The sequence below is a fragment of the Aquarana catesbeiana genome, linkage group LG13, assembly GCF_042186555.1.
Source record: "Aquarana catesbeiana isolate 2022-GZ linkage group LG13, ASM4218655v1, whole genome shotgun sequence".
In the NCBI taxonomy this organism is placed as follows: Eukaryota; Metazoa; Chordata; class Amphibia; order Anura; family Ranidae; genus Aquarana; species Aquarana catesbeiana.
Genome location: NC_133336.1, coordinates 136,301,221 through 136,328,805, shown reverse-complemented (window position 1 = coordinate 136,328,805; position 27,585 = coordinate 136,301,221). Strand labels below are relative to the sequence as shown.

Below are 27,585 nucleotides of genomic sequence, written 5' to 3'. Positions count from 1 at the left end.
TCCCACAGGGGCTAGAGCATAAGATTCCCCAGGGCGCGGAGTTTAAGAGCCAGAAGGTGTTCACTAGAGCCTCTAGTGGTGAGGATGGACTGGGCTGCAACTGGCTCCAGGTCGCGACCCCCAGGGTCTCCCAGCTCACACCCACTGTAGGCTACAGGAGGACAGAGATAGTAAGGGAATAAGCCAAAGGTTGGGGCCACTAGCAGTAGCAGACAAGGATAAACATAGAACACGCCAAAGGTCAGGGTCACAAGCAGGCAAGGATAGTCGAGAACAAGCCAAGATCGGTAACTGGAATCAGACGTAGAAGACACAGCAAGATGCACATGGAAGCTAAACACGCAAAGGTTGATCAGCAAGGCAGGCTTGCAGTGCACAGGTGAATATAGAGTTCCCTGATAGGGGCTGGGGTGGAGCCATGCTTTGAGGAGAGATTATTTAAGTAGCCAAGTGAGAGTGGCTGGCCTCTAAAGGTGAACACATGGAGGAGAGCTAAGCTGACAGACAAAGATTACTGCATAACCATGACAGCTTCGTTCAGTCAGAGGAAGAACAGTGGAGAAGGTGGCTGGCTGACCGATGCCTTTAGACAATTTTTCAGTCCTCTGCGCCAAGGTCTGATCGGTTCAAGCAACCATTGCCAGCGTCTGCATTACATGGTTCAGGAATATCTAGGGGCAAGAGCAGACTTGGAGACCTTTCCAACAGAGCATCCACTGGGTTACTGGGTCTTGAGGATGGAGCACTGGCCAGAACTAGCTCAATATGCAATTGATCTACTGGCTTGTCCTGCATCCAGCGTTCTTTCTGAACGCACATTCAGTGCTGCTGGAGGGTTTGTAACGGATCATAGAGTGTGCCCGTCCACAGACTCCCTTGATAGGCTCAAATTCATAAAAATGAATCAGTCTTGGATCAGCAGCAGCTATCAAGCACCTGATGCTGATGTAACTGCTTGATTTTTCTATGGATGTGGGATCCCCTGAAGACTGCTTATGCTGAGTGACTATCCTATTCCTCCTCAATCTTGATGATGCTAGCTTCCAACAATATTTTTAGTATAGGGCACCACCACCACTGCCTAAGGCCCAATTTTTCTGTCCCTGTTTAACAGGGGCATGTAATTACAATTTCTGATCTAATATTTCACAGCAGGGCCCGTTCCTGTGCCCAACAAGAGTATCTGTGAGGGGTTACAGTGTTGTGGCACCAGCACCACCAAAGGCCCAATTTTTCTGCCCCTGTCCCAGTGGCAGAAAAAAAGGACAAGCGTGCCCCACGGCCACCTGCAGAAGATGCACCATGTCCATGACCAGCACTGTGGACTGTAGACAAAGAGCCTGCTTGCCCTCTTTTAGTGGCCTGTGAGCGTCTTCCTCTCTTTGGTGGCCTTCCAGACATGATGGGGATTTTGTTTTGCAACACCGCACTACACTGTATTGTGTACTGTGTACACCACCAGAAAAGTAGTAGGAACTGCACTATGGGTGCACGGTAATTTGTACACCGCCAGAAGTCTAATAGCAACTATGGGTGCACTGTATGTATTGTGTACTGTGTACACCAGCAGAAAAGTAGTAGCAACTGCACTAGGGGTGCACAGTATTGTGTACTGTGTACAACGCCTAAAGTATATTAGAAACAGTACACCAGGAACGGCCTGCAGTGAGATATAGCTAAACTGTATGCAGTGGATATATATAAATATACAAGACTTACTGTATGTATTATATATAAAATACACTGCAGCTAACTGAATCACCTGCCTGCCTGAAGTATATTACAAAGAGTACACCATGAACGGCCTGCAGTGAGATATAGTTAAACTGTATGCAGTGTGTGTGTGTATATAATATATACACACGCACTAGACTGACTGTATATATGTATGTATGTATATATATATATATATATATATATATATATATATATATGAAATACACTGCAGCTAACTGAATCACCTGCCTGCCAGAAGTAGAGTAGAAACAGTGAGTACACCAGGAACGGACTGCAGTGAGATCTAGCTAAACTGTATGCAGTGGATATATATATATATATATACACACACACACACACACTAGACTGACTGTGTGTGTGTAAATATATATATATATATATATATATATATATATATATATATATATATATATGTGAAATACACTGCAGCTAACCGAATCACCTGCCTGCCTGAAAGTATATTTGAAAACGTACATCAGGAATGGCCTGCAGGCAGATATAGGCTTAGCTAGACTAGAATGCAGTGGATGAATATGCAAGAGACTGTATATATATTTTATGCACTGCAGATCACTGAATCACCTGCCTGCCTGAAAGTATATTTGAAAATGTACACCAGGAATGGCCTGCAGTCAGATATAGAATGCAGTGGATATATATAGATGTAGGAGACTGTATATATATATATATATATATATATATATATATATATTTTATGCACTGGAGCTCACTGAATCACTTGCCTGTCAGAAGTATAGCAGAAACAGTACACCAGGAACGGACTGCAGTGAGATCTAGCTAAACTATATGCAGTGGATATATATATATATATATATATATATATATATATATATATATATATATATATATATATATACTAGACTGACTGTATACATATATATGAAATACACTGCAGATAACTGAATCACCTGCCTGCCAGAAGTATGGAAGAAACAGTACACCACCAGGAACGGACCGCGGTGAGATCTAGCTAAACTGTATGCAGTGGATATATACAGTCAGGTCCATAAATATTGGGACATCGACACAATTCTAATCTTTTTGGCTCTATACACCACCACAATGGATTTGAAATGAAACAAACAAGATGTGCTTTAACTGCAGACTTTCAGCTTTAATTTGATTTACATCCAAATCAGGTGAACGGTGTAGGAATTACAACAGTTTGTATATGTGCCTCCCACTTTTTTAGGGACCAAAGTAATGGGACAATTGGTTGCTTAGCTGTTCCATGGACAGGTGTGTTATTCCCTCATTATCCCATTTACAAGGAGCAGATAAAAGGTCCAGAGTTCATTTCAAGTGTGCTATTTGCATTTGGAATCTGTTGCTGTCAACTCTCAATATGAGATTCAAAGAGCTGTCACTATCAGTGAAGCAAGCCATCATTATGCTGAAAAAACAAAACAAACCCATCAGAGAGGGGATAGCAAAAACATTAGGCGTGGCCAAATCAACTGTTTGAAACATCCTTAAAAAGAAAGAACGTACCGGTGAGCTCAGCAACACCAAAAGACCCAGAAGACCACGGAAAACAACTGTGGTGGATGACCGAAGAATTCTTGCCCTGGTGAAGAAAACACTCTTCAGAACAGTTTGCCAGATCAAGAACACTCTCCAGGAGGTAGGTATGTGTGTCAAAGTCAACAATCAAGAGAAGACTTCACTAGAGTGAATACAGAGGGTTCGCCACAAGATGTAAACCATTGGTAAGCCTCAAAAACAGGAAGGCCAGATTAGAGTTTGCCAAACAACATCTAAAAAGCCTTCACAGTTCTGGAACAACATCCAATGGATGGATGAGACCAAGATCAACTTGTACCAGAGTGATAAGAAGAGAAGACTATGGAGAAGGAAAGGAACTGCTCATGATCCAAAGCATACCACCTCATCAGTGAAGCATGGTGGTGGTAGTGTCATGGCATGGGCATGTATGGCTGCCAACGGAACTGGTTCTCTTGTATTTATTGATGATGTGACTTCTGACAAAAGCAGCAAGATGAATTCTGACGTGTTTCAGGCAATATTATCTGCTCATATTCAGCAAAATGCTTCTGAAATTAATTGGATGGCACTTCACAGTGCAGATGGACAATGACCCAAAGCATACTGCGAAAGCAACCAAAGAGTTTTTTAAGGGAAAGAAGTGGAATGTTATGCAATGGCCAAGTCAATCACCTGACCTGAATCCGATTGAGCATGCATTTCACTTGCTGAAGACAAAACTGAAGGGAAAATGCCCCAAGTACAAGTAGGAACTGAAGACAGTTGCAGTAGAGGCCTGGCAGAGCATCACCAGAGATGAAACCCAGCGTCTGGTGATGTCTATGCATTCCAGACTTCTGGCCGTAATTGACTGCAAAGGATTTGCAACCAAGTATTAAAAAGTGAAAGTTTGATGGATGATTGTTATCCTGTCTCATTACTTTTGGTCCCTTAAAAAGTGGGAGGCACATATACAAAGCTGTTGTCATTCCTACACCGTTCACCTGATTTGGATGTAAATACCCTCAAATTAAAGCTGAAAGTCTGCAGTTAAAGCACATCTTGTTTGCTTCATTTCAAATCCATTGTGGTGGTGCATAGAGCCAAAATGATTAGAAGTGTGTTGATGTCCCAATATTTATGGACCTGACTGTATATATATATATATATATATATATATATATATATATATATATATATATATATATATTTATTAATGCTATACATCTAAACTCAGTGTTCAGAGTGATTTATGTCCTGGAAGGGGGGTGCTGTAATCTCCTGGGATTGGCATTTAGTAGTGTGGGGAGATCTAGTTAAACTGTATGCAGTGGCTATATTATATATATATATATATATATATATATATATATATACACACACATATATATATATATATATATATACACACTAGACTGACTGTATATATATATATATATATTATATATATATATATATATATATATATATATATATATATATATATATATATATATATATATATATATATATATACACACATATACATACAGTGTATATATATATATATATATATATATATATATATATATATATATATATATATATATATGAAATACACTGCAGTTAACTGAATCACCTGCCTGCCAGAAGTATAGTAGAAACAGTACACCACCAGGAACAGACCGCAAGTATAGTAGAAACAGTGAGTACAGCAGGAACGGACTGCAGCGAGATCTAGCTAAACTGTATGCAGTGGATATATATATATATATATATATATATATATATATATATACTAGACTGACTGTACATACATATATATATATATATATATATATATATATATATATATATATATATATATATATATGAAATACACTGCAGCTAACTGATTTACCTGCCTGCCAGAAGTATAGTAGAAACAGTACATCAGGAACGGACCGCAGTGAGATCTAGCTAAACTGTATGCAGTGGATATATATATATATATATATATATATATATATATATATATATATATATATATATATATATACTAGACTCACTGTGTGTATATATTATATATATATATATATGACATACACTGCAGCTAACTGAATAATCTGCCTGCCTGCTCACTTATATAGTTATATATTAGTCCCCCTGAGCCATGATTGGCAAAAGGCACCCTGCCTTTGGCCAATTATGGCTCTCTTAGCTGAGGGTGCTGTGATTGGCCAAAGCATGCAGGTCATGGTGCATGCTCTGGCCAATCATCATACAGCAATGCACTGCGCACCCGCAGTGCATTATGGGCCGTTACGCGCTGCTCGAATTTGGCGCGAACGGCCCATAATGTTCGGTTTTGTCAGGACTGGCTCAGCCCTTCCTTCTCTGAGCTGGCCACTCATCTCTCTCCACAGTTAACCACCTGTTGTGGATCTGCTCGTCAGTCCCGCCTACTTAAAGATCTCCAGCTCACTTCATTCCTGCCTTCGCCTTGGTCACATCACAAGAAACCATCTCCTGCGTTCCTGTTTAAAGACTGGCTTTGCTGACATCCCTTCTGGCTCCTTATCCTGCTTGCTGTTCCTCTACTTGGATCCCTGACTTCTGGCCTGGCTGATTACCCGATCTGGTTGCTGAACTCTGGCTTGGCTGATTACCCGATCTGGTTACAGAACTCAGGCTTGGCTGACTTCTCGATCCGGTTACTGGACTCTGGCTATGCTTTGACTACGCTTACTCTATTTACCTTTTATTTTTATTAATAAACAAGTGTGATTTTACTGTACTCCTGTCTCAGTCTGGTTCATGGTGTCTGACAGGTTTTCGACGAACGGGCGAACAGACAATGTTCGAATCGAACTCATGTTCGACCCGAACAGAAAGCTCATCCCTATTTAGCATCAGCATTGTAATAGCAATACAAACCATAGTTATATTTGACAATCCACCATAAAAGTTTACTAGAAAAAAGTCTCCTTTCATGTTGTGAGTGTTGCCTGTCTGCTGGCCATCTCTTTCCACAACTTTCTGAATTCCTTTGTGGCTTCACCTCTGCTGTTACTTTTAATTTCTAAGGACTACATGTTCCATGGTACCTTGCTGCCAGCAAGCAGTGATTCCTGTACTGACTACCTCCTCTCAGTACCTCTGGTTTGGACGTAAGGGACTGTGAAATGTGTGACACAGTCAGTGTCTACTCATAGGGCATAGTGAATATGTGTCACATAATTTTGGTAAATAGAGATTGTACAAAGGTTGAAATGTGTATAATGACCCTTAGATTTACCAAAACGATGTAATATACTGACAAGCCTAAACAATCCATTCCATTTGTATGCAGCCAGGCAGGCCCTTGCACTACATAATTGGTAGTTTTAACGAAGACAGTACAATCAGATGATAGTGTGTGGCCAGCTGTAGAAAGATCAATGTACAAATGTTTCATTTCAAAGTATTTGCAGGTCTTCTTTTTCACCTGAAAATAACTGAACAGATGTATAGCATGCACATATTATGTAACTAGAACCATTATATCATTATTATTATAGTGGTGTATGATGTACATGTATTTTGAGATTACTTTGCTGGCTCACTATGTAGCTCTTAGTTATGTGGGTTGCAAAAAATAAAAATAAAACCTTTGACCAAAATACAAAAAAGAGGAAAACACCTTTCAGTAATTCACAACAATCAGTTAAGAGGGGTTGGTTTGGGTTGCTATGGATACTGCACCTTGCACTTAAAGTGATACTAAAGTCTCGTTTTTTTTGTGTTTTTTTCCAGTTAAAAATAATAAACATTTTATACTTACCTGCTCTGTGTAATGGTTTTGCACAGAGCAGCTCAGTTCCTCCTCTTGTTGGGTCATTCTTTGGTGCTTCTGGCCCCTCCCTCCTGTTGAGTGCCCCCACAGCAAGCAGCTTGTTATGGGGGCACCCGACCTGAGCCACAGCTCCCCGTGTCCATTCAGACATGGAGCTGCGGTTCGGCCCCTCCCCTTTCTCTCCTCATTGCCTGACTGACTTTGATTGACAGCAGTGGGAGCCAATGTATTAATATAAAATCCTTCTGCCTTTACAGCCACTTTAATCTGGTTATAGCTCCAAAGACATGCTGGTAGGTTAATTGGATCCTGTCTAAATTGTCCCTAGTATGTATGAATGTGAGTTAGGGACCTTAGATTGTAAGCTCCTTGAGGGTAGGGACTGATGTGAATGTAAAATGTATATGTAAAGCGCTGCGTAAATTGACGGCGCTATATAAGTACATGAAATAAATAAAATAATAAAATAGTTGAAGCAAAGCAGTTTCATGCAAAACAAATATCAGAGCAATCTGCCGCCACCTCCTCAATAGACATTTAAATATATGTACTTAGTGGTAGGTTGTCTTGTTTCGCTCATTTCTAGGATTAAAAACTAGCTGAAGGAGGTTGAAATTGCAAGAAAATTGCTGTTTATATGGCTGGCTCATTGTTCATGCGATTGACTTAAATGATAAGTTCACTTTGGAACATGTTACATATTTCATCTGTATTTAGGGTGGAACATGTCCAGCCCCTGCCCCTCTTCCGCCATCCCCCCCCCACCCCCACCCCCCGTGGTAGCACACAGGGGTTCTTCTCCCCGCACCTACTGTAACTTTTTAAGAACAGCACGGTTGTGTGGCGCTCTGTCCACACAGCCGCATCATTTATTCACAGATTCATGTGAATTAATAAACTACAAGTACCGTCTGTCACTGCAACAGACAGACCTGTAGATTCAATGGGCTGAAGAAGGGGTGCTAATATTTGCCCTTGTAGTCCACTGACATGTTATCCAGCTTTCAAACAGAAAGTCCATAGAGAGGTACAAGCTGAAATCCAGAGGACACATGTGCAGGAGCCCACATAGCACTCGTGATCTACTGATGGCATGTGCAAAGCTTTCCATGCTCCTGCAGGAAAAAATAATAAATACACATTTTTGTTTTCTGCATAAATATGTGTATTTGTTATATTTTCTGTAATGGTAAACTTCGTATTTAACCCTGAAATTGTACCAGTATCACAAAGCAGCTCATGGTAATCAAACCTGCAGCAACATTCCTAATCATAATGCATTCACCTGCAGCTGTTTGATGCATCTAAAACAACAATCCCTGCAATTTTTTTACGCATATATATTTATGTTGGGCTATCATTACTTGAATTACCGTGAATACAGACTCAGATTACAGGGTTCTCTAAGAATCCCCAATGCCAGAAGCAGAAAATAGATGGGGTGCTGAGAACAGCCTTGTAACTTTGTCTCAGGAAAAATGCGCATCCTGTTTGCAGCTCTTGTCATAAACAAAATTTTAAAACAATACGCTGCTGACTCTGTCATATATTTAACTCTTTCCCAGAAGTCTCAGTAAAATGGATGTCTCAGTATATTATGCTTAACAAAAAGAGGTCTGAGCTCTACACAAGTACAGCATTATAGCAGCACTAAAAGAAAAAGATTAACGCAAAAAGGTTTCAGAAGAACTACATCAACTGCGCATTTATGGTTCTGAGAGTCCACGTTTTTAAATGTATTTCTGTCTTTTGGTGGAAATTGAGGAACAGGAGTATTTTTTGCAACATGATTAACTATTTGGCACGACTTGGTTTAAAGGCTATAGCTCTGGTACTATGGGATTTTTCTACTGCCTATAGAAGTAGTAGTATTATTTGAGCAAGATGCTGTATATAAATTCTTGCATGGCAGCTTCTCTGTACTAAAGGATTCCCACTGTTAGCTTGGTTTGTAACTGAGAAAGTCCAATATTGAAGCTCCACACCTGAAATTGATCGTCTAGATATACTGTAGATTCATTCCAAAATAAAAAAAAAAGCCTTTATGACAGTATTTCAGGCCTCATGCACACGAGACACCGGCCTTTAGAAACGCCTGTTTTGCCACGTTTACATCTAGAAGCGTCTGCAGAGCAGAGAATGACATTTTGTGACCCGACTTTGGGGCCCCGTATCTCGGGGCCACTTAGTGCTAGGAACCCCAAATTTGGATATGTTATGTTAGTCTAACTGTGTTAGCACACCAAATTTGGGGTTCCTAGCACCAAGTGGCCCCAAGATATGGGGCCCCAAAATCGGGTCGCAAAATGTCAAGCACTTTTCTGCAGCAGAGAATGACATTTTATGACCCAACTTTGGGGCCCCGTATCTCGGGGTCACTTGGTGCTAGGATATGTTGTAGTGCTAGTTCCACTGTGTTTGCACATCAAATTTGGGGTTCCTAGCACCAAGTGGCCCCGAGATATGGGGCCCCAAAGTCGGATTGTAAAATGTTCCTTTAAAAACACTTATAAACGCAAACGCAGCTAAATGCGGTACCGGCGTTTAGCCGCGCTTGGCATCTGAAACGTGGAAAACTTTTGCGTCTGAACCCATTTTTTTGCTTCTGGAAAAACGAGGTTAAACGCAACTGCCTAAAGACGCCAAAAAACGAGACTGTGTACATGGACACATAGGATAACATTGAATGGGTTCAGGGGCAGTTGAAAAAAGTGTCCAACTGCCTCTGAACGCGTATTTAGCAGCGCCTCGTGTGCATGAGGCCTCAGAGGTCAGACAACACTCTGTTCATCAGTGTTTGGGACTGAAGATAGGCTAAAATGGACTTCATGTAGTATATGCAGTTCCTGAACTGGGCTGGGCAGCAGCTGGTTTTCTACACATGCAACAAGTATGATCTGTGGATAACCCAAATGGTTAAAACTATAAACTACTAGCCAAAACTGATACTTTCGTTTAAGGAGATGCAAATGAACTGATTTACCCAGTGGTTGAATACCATACTGTATGTCTTTGATACTTTGGTGACCCTTATTACTACTTTTTATGTCACTAAAGGGGCTCGATTGCAACAATGAAGTCAGGATCCGTCCACATGCCTGGACCGGCACACGGCTCAGCCTCTAATGCGAACTGCTGAGAGGCTGAGCTGGCTGTTCCCGCCCCCTCCAAAGCCCATGGCTCCAGTGAGCGGGGGGGGGGGGGGGGGGGGGGGGTGGCAGAGCAGAGGCCCACGTATGATTCTGAAAAAAACAAACCCCATACTTCTGTTTTAAGTATGCATGAGATATCAGAGAAGAAGAGCAGTGCAGGGGTAAATACTGTTCTACAGGTGGTAATAGACATTCACCTGACATGTGAAGTTCTATTTCATTTTTATTGAGGGGGTTGGGGTTCTATAACCCTTTATAGCTGTAATTAATGCACACAGACAAAAACACAATAAAAGTCTATATACATGAACTGTTTTACTCATAAGAAGGATATGTAATTTTGTCCAGTCAGTCTTGTTAATTTGGGCATGCCTGCCAGACAGCATAACCAGGCCCTGGACCTCCCGGTAGTGAAGTATTACAGAACTGGATGGGATCTACCCCAGCCTATCACTGGATAATACAAGGGCGGCAGTATGCTGATCGGGAGCTCTCTGTGCTCTTCCCTCCTGTAAGCATGTTCCCTGCAAATAATAGAGCTCTGACTGTTTCAGAGTGCTGCCCCTCAATCTTCAATTAGGTACCTTGCTGTACATAGATGCTGATACAAACACATATATAGGTACCTTTCCTAGTCCTAAGTAAAATGCATTTAATGACCTAATAAATACATAACTAGAATAAATGTTTTTTTTTTTTTTTTTACTTACCCAGAGTTCAGCTTTAAAGAACTCCAGTCTAAACAAAAATGTTCCTGACAGCAGAGCGGTTTAGATCTCTAAATATAACCTTGTAACATTTTGTCTTGCTTTCTGAAGTTGAGAGATGCTAACATTCAAACTGTCTAAACTCCCAAAACCAGACATCCAGCTTAATTTGTCATCTATGACCACTCCATAGTAAGAACATAAAGTGCAGGAAAAAAGGCTCTAATTGCTTCAAAGGAGTTCAATTTCATGTTTCTGACACTGACTTATTCAGCTAAGACATGCTAGAACAGCCACAAACGGGTCCTACATTTTAAACTTCTTTCACACATACTTGACTTTCAAAGCTAGTGAGGCAGAACAGAGGAAGACAAATCACAATTTAGCAGTAGAACACTAAAGGATGCCTAGCAGATTTTGAGGCCATTGATTTAAATTGCAGAAACAACTGGGTCTAGGTAAAAATAAGGAAATATAATATGTACATGGGTGTCACTTGCTGGTAAGTCTCAGTACTGCAATCTCCATTCATATTAATCGAAAATGGCGGAAGCTGTCAGGGAGGGCTGTTGTTTCCTAATACTGCATTAACATTATATTGCCTGGCCAATTTGAATGTATGTTCTATTAAGAGTCATTATTTAAGTACTAATATGATACGTTCTTGAATTTATTATATTAAATCAGAGAAAACACACTACATGTATGCAAGAAAAAAATTTTTTTTTCAGATCTGTGACAGCACTTTAGTTCCATAGGAAGCAACATAGCATGATTGATTCCATGTACAAAGGCACCACCTAGCGGTCATTTTGAGCATAACATACAACAAAAACAAGGACTATCTGGTGGTGGGAATGTACAACACACTTTCTAACAACAGGAAATCAGACCAGCTTGTTTAAAAACATGTTGCCGGAAACCTTTCCTCTGCCTCTTCCTACTTAAAGATTTGTTTTCCCTGAGCAAACTTCAGGGAAGATTTAAACCCAACCCCATGTTGGTGAACAGCATTAGAAAGGAATTCATAAAATTCAAATTAGCACTGATATATGCTCATGGTGATGCACCACTTATAGTCAATTCCCGTTTTTTTTTTTTTGTGCAATACCACGGTTTTATTTATTAATTACAGTACATTTATTGCACAACGTTTTTAGCATGCACAATGTATGCCAAGATGTACATACTGAGTAGTCCCACATTTTTAAAGAGGTAAGAAATAGGGGGGATTTTTAACATCTTCACATATTTTTTCATATACAATTCAAAGAAAAACATGAACTAGGAAAACATTTGTATTTAGTCTTCAGGGCTTTCTCAGACCATAGTGACAGCAAATTAAAATGTCAACTTTCACTTTAGTATTGTTCCTCATACCCACACATGAGATTTTCATTTAAGGATATGTTTCCCTCATTTACAACCATGATTATGTTTTATGAGGATTACTAAAGGTTTAACAGCAACAAATCTGAAGCATTCTAAGCCAAAAATATGTATAAAGCATACAAGTTTACTACCACATTAAGAAGATGACGATGATAAAAAATGAAGGCATGACCTGGAAATAAGAAGAAAGCCAAGAACGTCTGAGAGCTGTGCTGTAAGACAGATAACCTTGAACCTTTAGAGGGTATCCCATCATTCCCTCTTACATTAAAAGAAACAATAGGGTCATACGAAGGCCCTTGTCTAGCTCTCACAATCAGCGGTCACGAAGGTTCACTCTAACAACGTTGCCACTTCCTCCCATTTAAACCTGAGTATTTTTTTCTGTGAACAGAACAGGAAGGGAATGGAGATTCCCACAGTCACATTGAGAAATGCAACTATCAAGCATAAATAAAAGCTTATAACTCAATGAACATGAGAAGTGACAGACATAAATTTTACTTACATCAAGCATTCAGTAAAGAGAAGCGAAAGTGTTCAGGAAAGAATGCATTTTTCCTACATACTAAATGCTGCTAGTATGCTCTGTTAGTAACTAGCATATCCTACCATGAAGTCCTGGGACTCGGAGTGCCCACTTTAAAGGGCCCCTTTGCTTTGGTGCAACTAGACAGTGGCTCCTAAAAGTGTGCAGACACTAATGCTCTGTACACATGGTCGGATTTTCCGAGGGAAAAAGTGCGATCGGATTGTGATGTCGGAAATTCCGATCGTGTGTGGGCTCCATCGGACTTTTTCCGTCAGAATTTCCGACACACAAAGTTTGAGAGCAGGCTATAAAATTTTCCGACAACAAAATCTGATCGGTTAAATTCCGATCGTGTGTACACAAATCCGACGCACAATGTACCACGCATGCTCAGAATAAATTAAGAGACAAAAGCTATTGGCTACTGCCCCTTTTATAGTCCTGACGTATGTGTTTTATGTCACCGCGTTCAGAACTATCGGATTTTCCGACAACTTTGTGCGACCGTGTGTATGCAAGACAAGTTTGAGCCAACATCCGTTGGAAAAAATCCATGGATTTTGTTGTCGGAATGTCCGATCGTGTGTACAGGGCATAAGGCTCCATGCACACTGGCTTAAAAAATGTTGCTTCTACAAGAGTTTTGTGTTCTGCCTGTAAAAGCAGCTCAATGTTATCCTATGTGTCCATGCACATTAGGAAGTTAAGCGGCATATTTTGAGTTTAACATTTAGGCTGGATTCACAACTATGCATTTTTAGTGCTTTTTGCATTTTGCAGATTTGCACTACAATTCATTTAACATGGTTTCCTATGGAACACCTTCTATAGTGCAAATCTGCAAAATGCAAAAAGCACTAAAAATGCATAGGTGTGAATCCAGCCTTAGAGGCAGAAAAAAAAAACCTTCTGGTTCGCATTTTCTGATTGGAGCTTGGAGGCAAAAAAACGTAAAACTCTCCTAAACTTTGTACAAAAAATGCTCTATACGAGTGTTTTTTGCTCCTGAGATAGATGTTTTTTTAAACCTAGTGTGCATGGAGCCTAACTCCTTTTTTGTGTATAGATACAGTAGATAACATTTTTGTGTATTTTCCCTACACTTTCTTGTATAAAAGATGTGCACCAACATAATCAAAGTTTATGATCCAAATTTTTTTCATTTGCCTGATTGCAAACCTATGATTTGTGTGGAGATTCAAGGTCTACTAGTATGTTTTAGGTTTTTCCCTAGGGAGGAAGGTGGGGGGAAGACTGTCAGAAAATACTGTGATACATGGTAACTATCATCCGCTAATGTGTAAATCAACAGCTAATGTGTAAGGTTAAGTCTACAGGTTTGGAAAGATCAATGTGTAAATGAATAGAAAACAGGCTAAAAGACAGAATTCAGAGAGTAGTGGTTAATGATTCTTGGGGCACTTTCACACTGGTGAGCGCGTCGGAGGTAAAGCGCTGCTAGTTTTAGCGGCGCTTTACCGCTGTTTTAGCGGCACATTTTGGCCGTTAGCAGGGCGCTTTTAACCCCCGCTAGCGACCGAAGAAGGGGTTAATAGCACCCACAAAGCACCGCTGCCGAAGCCCTTTGCGGGCGCTCCAGCAGCAGTGCCCATTCATTTCAATGGGCAGGGGCGTTTTAGGAGTGGTGTATACACCGCTCCTAAACCTGCCCCAAAGATGCTGCTTGCAGGACTTTTTCTAACATCCCGCAAGCGCACTGCTTCAGCGTGAAAGCACTCGGGCTTTCACACTGGAGTGACAGGGGAGGCGCTCTGCGGGCGCTATTTTTAGCACTTAAACGCCTGTAAAGCGCCTCAGTGTGAAAGTAGCCTTACTCTGAATAGTCTAAGGTTATCAGTGGTGTAACCCGAGGTTCAGTTTTGAAACCCTTACTTTTCAATATTTTTTAATATATTTAGAAATTATATAGGGTCTGGGATTAAAAGTACCATTTCAGTGTTTGCGGATGACACCAAACTATGCAGTGGAATAACATCCTTACATGATGTCCCCAACTTACAAGCCAACCTCAATGCACTGTTGCATTGGGCAACTGTGTGGCAAATGAAGTTTAATGTTGATAAATGTAAAGTTTTGCACTTGGGGGGTAAAAACAGCCATGCACCATACATACTAGGGGAGAACAGCTGGGGAGTCAATGGTGGAGAAGGATCTGGGGGTTCTGGTAGATCATAAGCTTAATAATGGCATGCAATGCCAAGCTGTGGTTTCCAAAGTGAGCAAAATGCTTTCTTGTATTAAGGGAGGCATAGACCGCAGAGAGAGAGAGATAATTTTGCTCCTGTACAAATCATTAGTAAGACCTCATCTGGAATATGCAGTTCAGCTTAAGCACCAGTTCATAAAAAGGATATTGGGGAACTAGGGAAAGTGTAAAGAAGGGCAACCAAACTGATAAGAGGCATGGAAGAGCTCAGCTACGAGGAAAGATTGGCTGAACTAAATTTATTCTCTCTGGAGACGAGGTGGTTAAGGGGAAATATGATCAACATGTATAAATACATAAGTGGTCCATATACTGAACTTGGTGGTGAGTTATTCACTTTAAAGTCATCACAGAGGACAAGGGGGCACTCTTTACGTCTAGAGAAAAAGAGATTTCATCCCCAAATACGGAAAGGCTTCTCACAGCAAGAGCTGTGAAAATGTGGAATAGGCTCCCTCAAGAGCTGGTTCTGGCCAGCTCAGTAGACTGTTTTAAGAAAGGCCTGGATTCTTTCCTAAATGTACATAACATAACTGGATACTAACATTTATAGATAAAGTTGATCCAGGGAATATCCGATTGCCTCTTGGGGGATCAGGAAGGAATTTTTCCCCCTGCTGGAGCAAATTGATTTCTTCTGGATCAACTGTGGGTATAGGATTGTATACTGTATATATGACTATACACGTGTGTGTTTGAAAATATATATATATATATATATATATATATATATATATATATATATATATATATATATATGCCAGTCCCTGTGAAGGGGGTATGTCACTTCCAGAAATGGCCTTCTCTAAGCACAGAAGGAGAAAGGGAACCAAGCTATCTCCTTCATGTATTGAGGAGTTGTTCTGGAGGGAAACCTTGCAGAAAAGCCTACTAGCTGCTCCCTTTGGAGTCAGGTAGGTAAAGGCATGGGAGGAAGAAAAGGATAGCCAGAAAAACAAAGGCCTCCCTCACCCATGTTCCAGGTGATGCATCGCCTCCAGACGGAGGAAACACAAAAACTGACCAGTTCAGCAGAGGGACTTCCTTTTAAAGTTTACTTGGTGATGCGTTTCTTGTTCCTGTTGGAAGAGGTGCCTATATCTCATGTGCTGTCCTGGAAGGTGATTTGGGAAAGAGGAGTTCAGTCTGAAAGATGATGTAGCTGAGTGATAAACTGAACCACACCCAAGGATTGTAATCTCCATAGGATGTACTGGAGCAGGAGAGAGGTGGAAGTACAGTGTCCTGGTTAAGGTTAAAGAAACTACCTTAGGGAGGAACGGGGGCCTAGGCCTCAAGACGACCTTGTCGAATGAGAAATCGAATTGTGTAGAATTAGAAAAATTTCTTTGTAAGACAAGGCCGCTAACTCAGAAACCTGCCTGTGACAGCAATAAGGAAGACCACCTTGTGAGCAAGAGTAGACAGAGGAATATCCCTGAGAGGTTCGAAGGTTTTGAAGAGCCCACAGAAGTAGGCTGAGATCCCACAGAGTTACGGATAGACATACAGGTGGAACTATATGAGCCACATCCTGTACAAAGGTCAAGGTACAAGGAGTGAGTGGTCTTTGAAAAAGAAAAGAAAAAAATTGCTAGATCTGAGATGCGTCCCTTACTATCAGGTCCAAATGTTAATCCAAACCAGACCGAAGAAAGGGTAAGGATGTGCCCTACTTCCTGGGATAAAACTTCCCTGCATTGTGCCATGCAATGACACTTTCTAAATGTGACGGTTGAGCTTGTGAGGTGGATTTCCTAGCTTTTGGGAGTGTAGGAAAAACCAAATCAGAAATGCCTCTATCCCTCAGAATGTCGACTTCAACAGCCAAGGCCTCAAGGCTGGTGGCCATGAAGCAAGGAGGTAAACCAGTCCTATTTACAGCAGATCCAGTCAACCTGGAAGAGCCCAAATGGAGTCTGCCAGATGTCTCATGAGGTCTGAGTACCACATCCACCTTGGCCAAGTTCATGTAATAACTATGCTTAAGCCTTTTACTCTGATCCTGCAGAAGCAAAAGCTGCAGACAAACAGGCGTAGATCAGGTTGACTTGATTCCATAGGGTCACCAGGGTATCCATAGCTATGGCTAGAGGAACCATGGACCTGGAAACAAACATGCTAAGTTTGTCATTGAATCTGGAAGCCAAGAAGTCCATGTCTGGTGTACCCCACCTACGACAAAAGTCCTAAAACATTTCTAGGAGAAGAGACCATTCTCCTGCGTCCAAACCTTGTCAACTATGGTAGGTCTGATCACCAATTTTCCATGCCTGGAATGTGCATGTTGTACAGGGTTGTAACATGAAGTTCTCCCAATTCTGAATCGGATCTCTTTTACACATAGAACGAGGAAGCTGAAGGAATTTATTTCATAGTTTTGTTGTGTTTTAATAAAAACAAAGGATTTTATTACATGTGCTACAAAAGGTGTGATGATTTGTGAAAAAATGTCCATGCCAGGAAGTGTACATAGGCAGAATAAAACGAGAATTAAAAACTTGAATAAGGGAACATTTATTTAATTACACGCAGGAAAGCACTGTAATAAGCATCATCTGCTTAAACACTATAATGAGTTTTACAAGAATTGGTCGAACGGGTCACATTCAGCAGGCTTACTGCTCGCTGAATCTGACAGGAGTGATCCTGATGCATTCGGTGGGTAGTAAGCCTATCGAATGCAACCTATTCAAGGGAATCAGGTGGTAAAGTAATCATATTAACAAAGGAGTTGGCTGTGATCAGGTAAATGAAAACTGACCATATAAATGGTTTAATGTTTTCATAGAGTGCTGCAAAAGAATGTAAAGAATATAAAACAGTAAAATAAGGAAGTAAAACTAAGAATGACATTTTAGTTTGCATATGTAAAACTGAACCTCGTAGCTATTGTAAATGTATATAAAACTAAATGCAATCTACTTTTTGGTGCGTCTGTTTTAATCCCATCTCATTGATATGTTTTAAAACCTAAAAAAAAGCTCCAAATACTAAAGATGCCACTGACTTCTCAATTTGTACTGCTACCCACTTGCTTACCTGGTATTCGGATAAATGACCAACCATGCCAGGGTTTAAAGGCCTGCAGACCACCTAGGCTTTCTGGGAAAAACTGTACATCCCTCAAGGACCAATCCACGTGTAGTTCTGGAGCTCCAAATAGAAAACATTGCCTGGCTTCAGGGCTCCCTCCGTTCTTGAGCATCTGTTTTCCATACTCTGCACTTCGGTCACTGCAATAGGATTCTATAGGGAAAGCTGAAACCTAAAACAAGAAATGCAGGAAAATTTAATATAGTCAGTTGAACTTAAAATTCTAAGTTTGCAGGAGTAATGATTGCCTTAAAAGTCAAGCATATGTGTCATTGACAGTAGCAGCAATGTGACATCTGTCAATGATGTTAACTTGCAACAACACAAACAACGTTGGAGTAGAAGTGTGAAATAAGATTTTAGCAACGCAGATCAATGCACTTTTGAAAATATGAATACAGAAGGCCAAATGGTAGCATTTCACAAGTGAACCACAGAGGTTTGGTGGCAAAAATAACTAGGAAATAAAAACAGACGTGTAAAAGTAATAGTCTAATTATAAAAGGTTGGGTTCACGCTGGTGCAAACAGACATTGCATGTGATTTGCACCGCATTGCTGTGCAGATCACATGCGATGTCTGTGTGATGTAAATTCAGCCATACAAACTGTATGGCTGAAATCACACCACATTCACACCAAAATGGTACAGGATCCTTTTTTTGGTCTGCACTGGAATCAAATCGCATGGGTGTTCACACCCATGCGATCCGATTCCTGTACTATTTTACAGTTCACACTGCGATCTACGAACCAATGTCACTAACTTTCTATTGCATTCACAGTGGGCAGTGTAAACTGCCTGCCAGTGACATGCGATTTGGGAACCCGCACAGGAATCGCGCTGATTCCTGCAATGCATATGTGTGACCCCACCCAAGAGGAGACCTAGGATCACATGCTGCATACTTGCTCTGCTGATAGTAGTTGTCAAAGCAACCATAAAGCACTAAAAAGCCTGGATCAGTTGCAGGTGTTATATCTCAGCACAGCCCTGAGCGCTTTATGATTCACAACTCTCTTCTCTGACCCAATCTGGAAATGAAAAAGCATTCTGAAGCTGGTCGATTCCTCTTAGAAGGAAGTCAGATGCAGGTCAGAGGTAAGTTACTGCAGGTCAAATGCACCTATCATTGCACTGTAATTGATCTCAGAAGCATTGCAAATGCAACCGGAATTCATCTAGAAGCAAACTGCCTAAGCCCACCAACACAAGCTCATAATCTATTGACAAAGGCCCTAATAAAGTTAGAGACTCTGTTGCTAAAATTATATCTTGAATAAAGGCCATCTCTGTAAAGTAAATTCTCACTTTTTCACTCTGACAAATGCTGTTGAAGAGAACGCACTCCCTTTGTGTCTGAAAATTTTTCAAAAACACTTCTGGAAGTGCAATCCCCTGGTCCCCTGCTGCGTTCACTGCCTCCTCCCACAAACCCCCATATCACTGCAGGACACAGCAGTGATGTAGGTCAATGTTTCCCAACTCCAGTCCTCAAGTACCCCCAACAGGTCATGTTTTCAGAATTTCCCTCAGATGAAACGGCTGTGGTAATTACTAAGGCAGTGAAACTGATCAACAGAGGCAGCTCTAGGCTTTGAGAGGCCTTAGGCAAAACTTAGACATGAGGCCCCACTCACGCCCATAATGGGAAAAATACTAAAAATGAACTGGGGTATGGGTAAGGCAATCATTTGGGGTTCAGGAGTGGGGCTAACAATTTAGGTGTGCTGTAACTTGTAGTGTTCAGATCTACAGCTCACAGAACACTGACATGATCAGCGAGCTGTGATATAAAAACATTTTAAAAAATAGCATTAAAGGGGTTGTAAACCCTTGTTTTAAAAAAAATAAAATAACAAACATATACTTACCTCCACTGTGCAGTTCGCTTTGAACAGAGTGGCCCCGAACATCCTCTTCTGGGCTCTCCCAACGGCGCTCGCGGCTCCTCCCTGCATTGGGAAACCACCTAGGAGAAGCGCTCTCCTGGGGGGTTACCTTGCAGGCGCACTCCCGTGTCCAGCATTTGCGTCCATAGACACAGAATGCCGGACTCAGCCCCGCTCCCCGGGTCATTGGATTTGATTGACAGCAGTGGGAGCCAATGGCTGTGCTGCTATCAATCTATCCAATCAAGAGCCGAGAACCCCCGGCCAGAGAGGTAGAGCGTGTCTCCGGCGTGGAGACGAACGGGCTCAGGTGAGTAAAATGGGGGGTCTGCTGAGTGACAGAAGTTTTTTCACACTAATGCATAGGATGCATTAAGGTGAAAAAACATGAGGGTTTACAACCTCTTTAAATAATAGAAACAAATCTTAGAACTTACCTATTTTATGTGAAACTTGTGCTTTTTTTTTTTTCGACAGATGCTCAGTTCTGGGTTTAACTTTAGATAAGCAGTGTACAGGGGACAGCAGGGCAGAGCACAGGAGGTCAGGAGACAATGGGGGGGGGGGGGGGGGCAGCAGGGCACATTATGTGACACACAGCAGAACATTGGACACATCATGGGGCACATCATGGGGCACACAGCAGAACCTTGGGCACATCATGGGGCACACAGCAGAACATGGGGCACATCATGGGGCACACAGCAGAACCTTGAGAACATCATGGGGCACACAGCAGAACATGGGGCACATCATGGGTCTCACAGCAGGGCATAGGACACACAGCAGAGCATGCGACTTGAGAACATCACAGGGCACACAGCAAAACATGAGGTACATCATGGGGCTCACAGCAGAACATGGGGCACTTTAAGGGGCTCACGGCTGGGTATGGGGCAAGCAGCATAACATGGGGTACACAGCAAGGCTTATCACAAGGCACAAAGCAGGGCATGGGGCGCACAGCAGGGTACAGGGCACACAGCGTGGTACAGAGCACAGCAGGGTACATGGTGCAGCGCACATCAGGGTACAGGGCACATCAGGGTACAGGGCACAGGGTATGGGGTACAGCAGGGCACAGGGTACAGGGCACATCAGGGTACATGGTACATGGCACAGTAGGGTACAGGGCACATCAGGATACAGGGGTATGGGGCACATCAGGACATGAACACAGAGTACGGGGCACAGCAGGGTATGGGGCACAGCAGGGCATGGATACAGGGTACGGGGCACAGCAGGGTGCAGGGTATGGGGCACAGAAGGCCACATCGGGGTTTGGGCACAGGGTATGGGGCACAGCAGGGTGCAGAGTATTAGTCACATCAGGGCACATCAGGGTACGCGCACAGGGTATGAGGCACTGGAGCACATGGCATGGGGCACAGGGTATGGGGCACAACAGGACAAAGGCACAGGGTACGGGGCACAGCAAGGCACAGGGTATGGGGCACATATGGGGCACAGCAGGGCATAGGGTACGGGGCACAGCAGGGCACAGAGTATGGGGCACATCAGGGTACTGGGCACAGCAGGGCACAGGGTATGGGGCACATCAGGGAATGGGGCACAGCAGGGCACATCAGAGTTTGGGCACAGGGTATGGGGCACAGCAGGGTGCAGGGTATTGGTCACATCAGGGTTTGGGCCACAGCAGGGCATATCAGGTTACGGGCACAGGGTATGTGGCACTGGGCACAGCAGAGCACATCAGGGTACTGGGCAAAGGGTATGGTGCACATCAGAGTACTCGGCACAACAGGGCACACTTTCTTTTCAGTTTCCTTTAAATGCAAAGTAGCGCGGGAAGCGGCTGTATTATAATAAGTCCTTACTGTCCTCTATCATGTCGAGCTGCTCCTCGGCGGCCCCTCCCCTTCTCTCCTCTCGTTGTATGCTTGTGACATCACCTGGGATGGACGAGAGGAGGGAAAGGGCCGCTGGGGAGCAGTGGCGGCACGACATGAGAGAGGACAGTAAGGACTTATTACAGCCGCTTCCCGCGCTACTCTGCATATCGGCCGATACTCGATCTACCCGTCAGCTGTCTGTAATTGACGGGTAGATCGCCACAGAGCTGGTGACTTTGGGACATAACAGACTGGGAAACCACCACTGTTAAACACTGCAATAGGCAAATTAGGTGGCCGCGAGGCCCCCGTGAGGGTGAGGCCTTAGGCGACCGCCTAATTTGCCTAATTATAGAGCCGCCTCTGCTGATCAAATCCCCTGTGCAAAATAATGGAGAGCCTGAAAACATGACCTGTTGGGGGTACTTGAGACCTGAGGTTGAGAAACATTGCTGTAGGTGAAGGTGGGAGGAACCAATGAGTCACTTCACCCTCAGCTTACCTCCTCACTACTGCACCACACTCCCTACCCTTTCAATTCCTTTGCTGTGTCATATTTTCCTTTTGTGTAAAAGCTTCTTCATATATATTATCATCCTGTGCTTTCACTAAAAAACACACGCACAGTGTCAGGACAACAATGAGCACAGTGTGTCAGGGCAGACACACATACAGGGGACAAACTCACAGTGTATGGGCAGATATACACAAACAGTGTCAGGGCAGGGTTTTGAATGTGATTGTAACACTGTGAAGGAACCTTTACCTTGTATGAATGAAAAGGTGTATTAGGGTGCACGAATGTAGTGGTAAGATCAGAATTTTTCACATTCTGTAGTGGGTTGCTTAAAATCATAGTAGATGGAACTGGTCTTTTTGAGTTACCTATTAGTACTTTTTTTGGTCTAAAAAGAGAAACTTTGAACCCTAGAGACTTCAGGGGTATTACATTTTATTCATGTACTTTGGTGTGCGTGGGGAACCAGACAACTGTGAAAAATGCATATGCATATGCAATTCAGCACAGTGTAACACACATAGAATATACAGCACACACAATAATGTCTGACAGTCACAAACATGCACATTACACAACTCAGTACACAGTCATACAAACACACACAAGACACTGGGAATGCACATTTAGAGTACACATACACTAACTGGTATATATTATACCATTTATTCATGTTGAATTAAGCATTGTTGGCTGCATGGTAAAATTTCTATTTCTGCTCTTAACACCACAGTGACATTTATTTTTTTAAGTAACTGACTAATATGCATGTGTTGGAGATTTCCCTGTTGTATTTTAGTAAGGTAGTGCTCTGGATTTAGTTAATTATGTTGGTTTGGATGGTACACAAGCATGATGTGCTTAGAACATACAAGAGATCAGGACAACCCTCTAACAAACATGTGGCATTAATCCCTCAGAGTCATGGGCCATAATGAAAGTTGGTAACATGGGAACATTTAGTCTCCATAAGTATAGAGACTATAATCACACGACACAATGCATTAACAACATGCAAAGGGGTACGCAACAACTGTGCCATATCATAGTCAATAATCAATTTATGCATTAAAATAAGTTGGGCTTTAAAAAAAAATACAGGCAATGTGAGAGAGGCAATGTAACAATATAAAATGGCTGCCACAAGCACACAGTCAACGTCGATAAGCCAATGGTCATATTACTGAAGCTTATAGGTTACATTCCAGATGGCCATGCTAGCTTATTATCTCTGTGTATGAACGAAAGTCCTTCATGTTCGCAATGTCCATTTGGTACAACAGTGCACAGCTGTGTGACTTTGGCCCAGCCATAATGTTATACTGTTCCCTCTATGCTTCCAAATGATTTAAAATGAAGTATGAAAAAGAAAAAAAAAACACTATGTAACTAACGACATTTAAAGACACAGCAATCCAAATTAGCTGGTTTAGGAACAGGCACAGTTTTATACAGATAATGGCAAAGCCAATTATATTTAACAAACAGCATTTTACATTATTATTTATTTACATAATTTACCACTGCATAGGATAAGTTATTTTACTGCAACGCAAATAGAATCCATTGATAGGAATCTTTAGCAAACCAGAATTTACCAAAAACACAGACTTTGTTTTAAAAATGTATTTAACAAGCTTCTGTTCATTTTTGTAAGATAGTTGGTACTGGTTATTTAGACTACTGTCACCAAAGCATAACGAAAGATTACTCAGACATATGAAAACGATGGCCAGATCCCACCAACAAATGTTGGGATGCACCCAACCTGTACAGACATCACATGACCTACCCATATCAGAAAGGTGGGGGTCAATTAACTGAAATGGATTTTTCTCAATAATTTCAATAGTTTCCCGAGATAAGGCTGAAAGTAGGATGTCTGTCGTTCCTACAAATCAGATAAATCATGCCTGCTTGGATAAAATTAAAATGTTAATGCTATAATTGCTTTCTTACACAAGTATGCAACTTTTTTTGTGTGAGCGTGTTGTACTCTTGGCACACCTTGCTAGATTAGATTTCTCTATGTGTGGAAAAACATGCCTAATATGTAAGAGCAGATGATCACATTAATCATTAATGTAAATTGATATACTTACATATGATATTGTCATACAGGGCAAAAAGTATGATTTTTGCCAGAATCTTAAGGGTTGATTCATATCAGATGCAGTGGGGCTGAGTTGGGCGGCTATTCCAGTGCAGTGCCACCACATGGGCAAGGCAAAATGCCTGGTCTCCTATGTGCCTGGTTCAAACCACTGTGTTGCGGTGGTGTGTGGGCATGGTGAGCTGATAAAAAATACTGTATCAAGTATTTTTTTCAGCGCAGACCAGTGCTAGGCAATCCACTGCCTCGTACCGCTTGGCTGGCAATTGAACTTTATGAGATGTTGCAGTGCAGTGTCTGGTGTGGTATTTCATCACCACTATGTTTTTTATTTTTTTGCTTAACAAAAAAAAAAAAAACGTTTTTGTTTGTTTCTTTTATAAAATTCTGTTTTCTCCTTCACTGACGGGCACTGTAAGGTGGCATTAATATGCAACACTTATAGCAGGCACTGATATGCAGCACTGATTGGCATTTTGATGGGCAATGTGCTGATAATCAATGCGCTGATTATAAGCGCAGACCCCCCCCCCCCATCAGGAGAGCCGCCGATCGGCTCTCCCTGTCAGGGCGAACCCGAGGAAAGACGATTACCGGCACTTGCTGGTTACTGCTGTGATCCGCTGTGATTGGTCACAGCTGATCACGTGGTTAAAAGCCTATGTAGAGCGACACACAGCACCACCGATCGCCACGCTGCGCGCCCCTGGGGGCTCACACGAGTGGCTTATACTGCTGGACGTCATATGACACCCAGTCAGGATAACAGAGCCACCTTGCGGACTTCAATCCAAAATAGGGCAGCCGGGAAATGGTTACGCTCCAACTCTGAGCCTAGGTTCACACTGTAGCGATGCGGGAGCCAGCGCCATTCCAGCACCGGTTCCCGCATCGCATCTCTCCTGCAGGCAGTTCACACTGCTCTATGCGAAACGCTACGGGTGTCAATACAATGTTAATGACACCCCCCAGATCGGTTCACAGATCGCAGTGTGAACTGTGGACTGTGGATTTGGACAGGAATCGGATCGCCTGGATGAGAACACCCAGGCGATCAGATTCCAGTGCGGGTAAAAAAAAAGTCCCTGCACCTTATTTTCTGCAAATCCAATGCGAATTCAGCCATACAACTGTTTGGCTGAACTTGCATCGCACAGATATTGCATGTGATCAGCACCTGCGGTACGGGTGTGAATCACATGCAATGTCTGAGATTGCTATAGTGTGAACCTGGGCTAAAAGCCATCGGGAGAAGTCTGTGCATCCCCTCCACTTATTCCTGAAAGCTGGAGTTTGGGCATGAAAATACATTTGGATTGACCCAAAACCGACATATACTACTGTAACAAAATACTTAGAGGAAATTATTATATATATATATATATATATATATATATATATATATATATATATATATACAGTGGGGACTGAAAATATCCTTAAATTTTTCACTCTTTGTTATATTGCAGCCATTTGCTAAAATCATTTAAGTTCATTTTTTTTCCTCATTAATGTACACACAGCACCCCCCCCCCCCCCATATTGACAGACAAACACAGAATTGTTGACATTTTTGTAGATTTATTAAAAAGAAAAACTGAAATATCACATGATCCTAAGTATTCAGACCCTTTGCTGTGACACTCATATATTTAACTCAGGTGCTGTCCATTTCTTCTGATCATCCTTGAGATGGTTCTACACCTTCATTTGAGTCCAGCTGTGTTTGATTATACTGATTGGACTTGATTAGGAAAGCCACACACCTGTCTATATAACACCTTACAGCTCACAATGTCAGAGCAAATGAGAATCATGAGGTCAAAGGAACTGCCTGAAGAGCTCAGAGGCAGAATTGTGGCAAGGCACAGATCTGGCTAAGGTTACAAAAAAAAATTCTGCTGCACTTAAGGTTCCTAAGAGCTCAGTGGCCTCCATAATCCTTAAATGGAAGACGTTTGGGACGACAAGAACCCTTCCTAGAGCTGGCCGTCCGGCCAAATTGAGCTATCGGGGGAGAAGAGCCTTGGTGAGAGAGGTAAAGAAGAACCCAAAGATCACTGTGGCTGAGCTCCAGAGATGTAGTCGGGAGATGGGAGAAAGTTGAAGAAAGTCAACCATCACTGCAGCCCTCCACCAGTCAGGGCTTTGTGGCCCGACGGAAGCCTCTCCCCAGTGCAAGACACATAAAAGCCTGCATGGAGTTTGCTAAAAAAACACCTGAAGGACTCCAAGAGGGTAAGAAATAAGATCCTCTGGTCTGATGAGACCAAGATAGAACTTTTTGGCCTTAATTCTAAGCGGTATGTGTGGAGAAAACCAGGCACTGCTCATCACCTGTCCAATACAGTCCCAACAGTGAAGTATGGTGGTGGCAGCATCATGCTGTGGGGATGTTTTTCAGCTGCAGGGACAGGACGACTGGTTGCAATCGAGAGAAAGATGAATGCGGCCAAATACAGGGATATCCTGGACGAAAACCTTCTCCAGAGTGCTCAGGACCTCAGACTGGGCCGAAGATTTATCTTCCAACAAGACAATAACCCTAAGCACACAGCTAAAATAATGAAGGAGTGGCTTCACAACAACTCCGTGACTGTTCTTGAATGGCCCAGCCAGAGCCCTGACTTAAACCCAATTGAGCATCTCTGGAGAGACCTAAAAATGGCTGTCCACCAATGTTTTTACCATCCAATCTGACAGAACTGGAGAGGATCTGCAAGGAGGAATGGCAGAGGATCCCCAAATCCAGGTGTGAAAAACTTGTTGCATCTTTCCCAAAAAGACTCATGGCTGTATTAGATCAAAAGGGTGCTTCTACTAAACACTGAGCAAAGGGTCTGAATACCTAGAACCATGTGATATTTCAGTTTTTCTTTTTTAATAAATCTGCAAAAATGTCAACAATTCTGTGTTTGTCTGTCAATATGGGGGGGTGCTGTGTGTACATTAATGAGGAAAAAAAATGAACTTAAAGCGGGGGTCCACCTATCTATCGTTTTTTTTTTTTAGTTCATTCACAAACTTTTCTTCTCAGCATTACATACTCACATATTGTGTGTAATATG

The 27,585-nt window shown here is 42.1% G+C and overlaps 1 protein-coding gene across 2 annotated transcripts in view; it reads right to left on the bottom strand.

Annotated features, from left to right (window-relative positions):
* INO80 (INO80 complex ATPase subunit) overlaps positions 1-27,585 on the bottom strand; it is a 357,091-nt gene that overhangs the window by 64,953 nt on the left and 264,553 nt on the right. For both annotated transcript variants that reach the window (XM_073609688.1, XM_073609689.1), the window contains exon 26: positions 18,089-18,314. In XM_073609688.1, the coding sequence (XP_073465789.1) occupies positions 18,089-18,314 (226 nt within the window). The remainder of the gene's footprint in view (positions 1-18,088; positions 18,315-27,585) is intronic.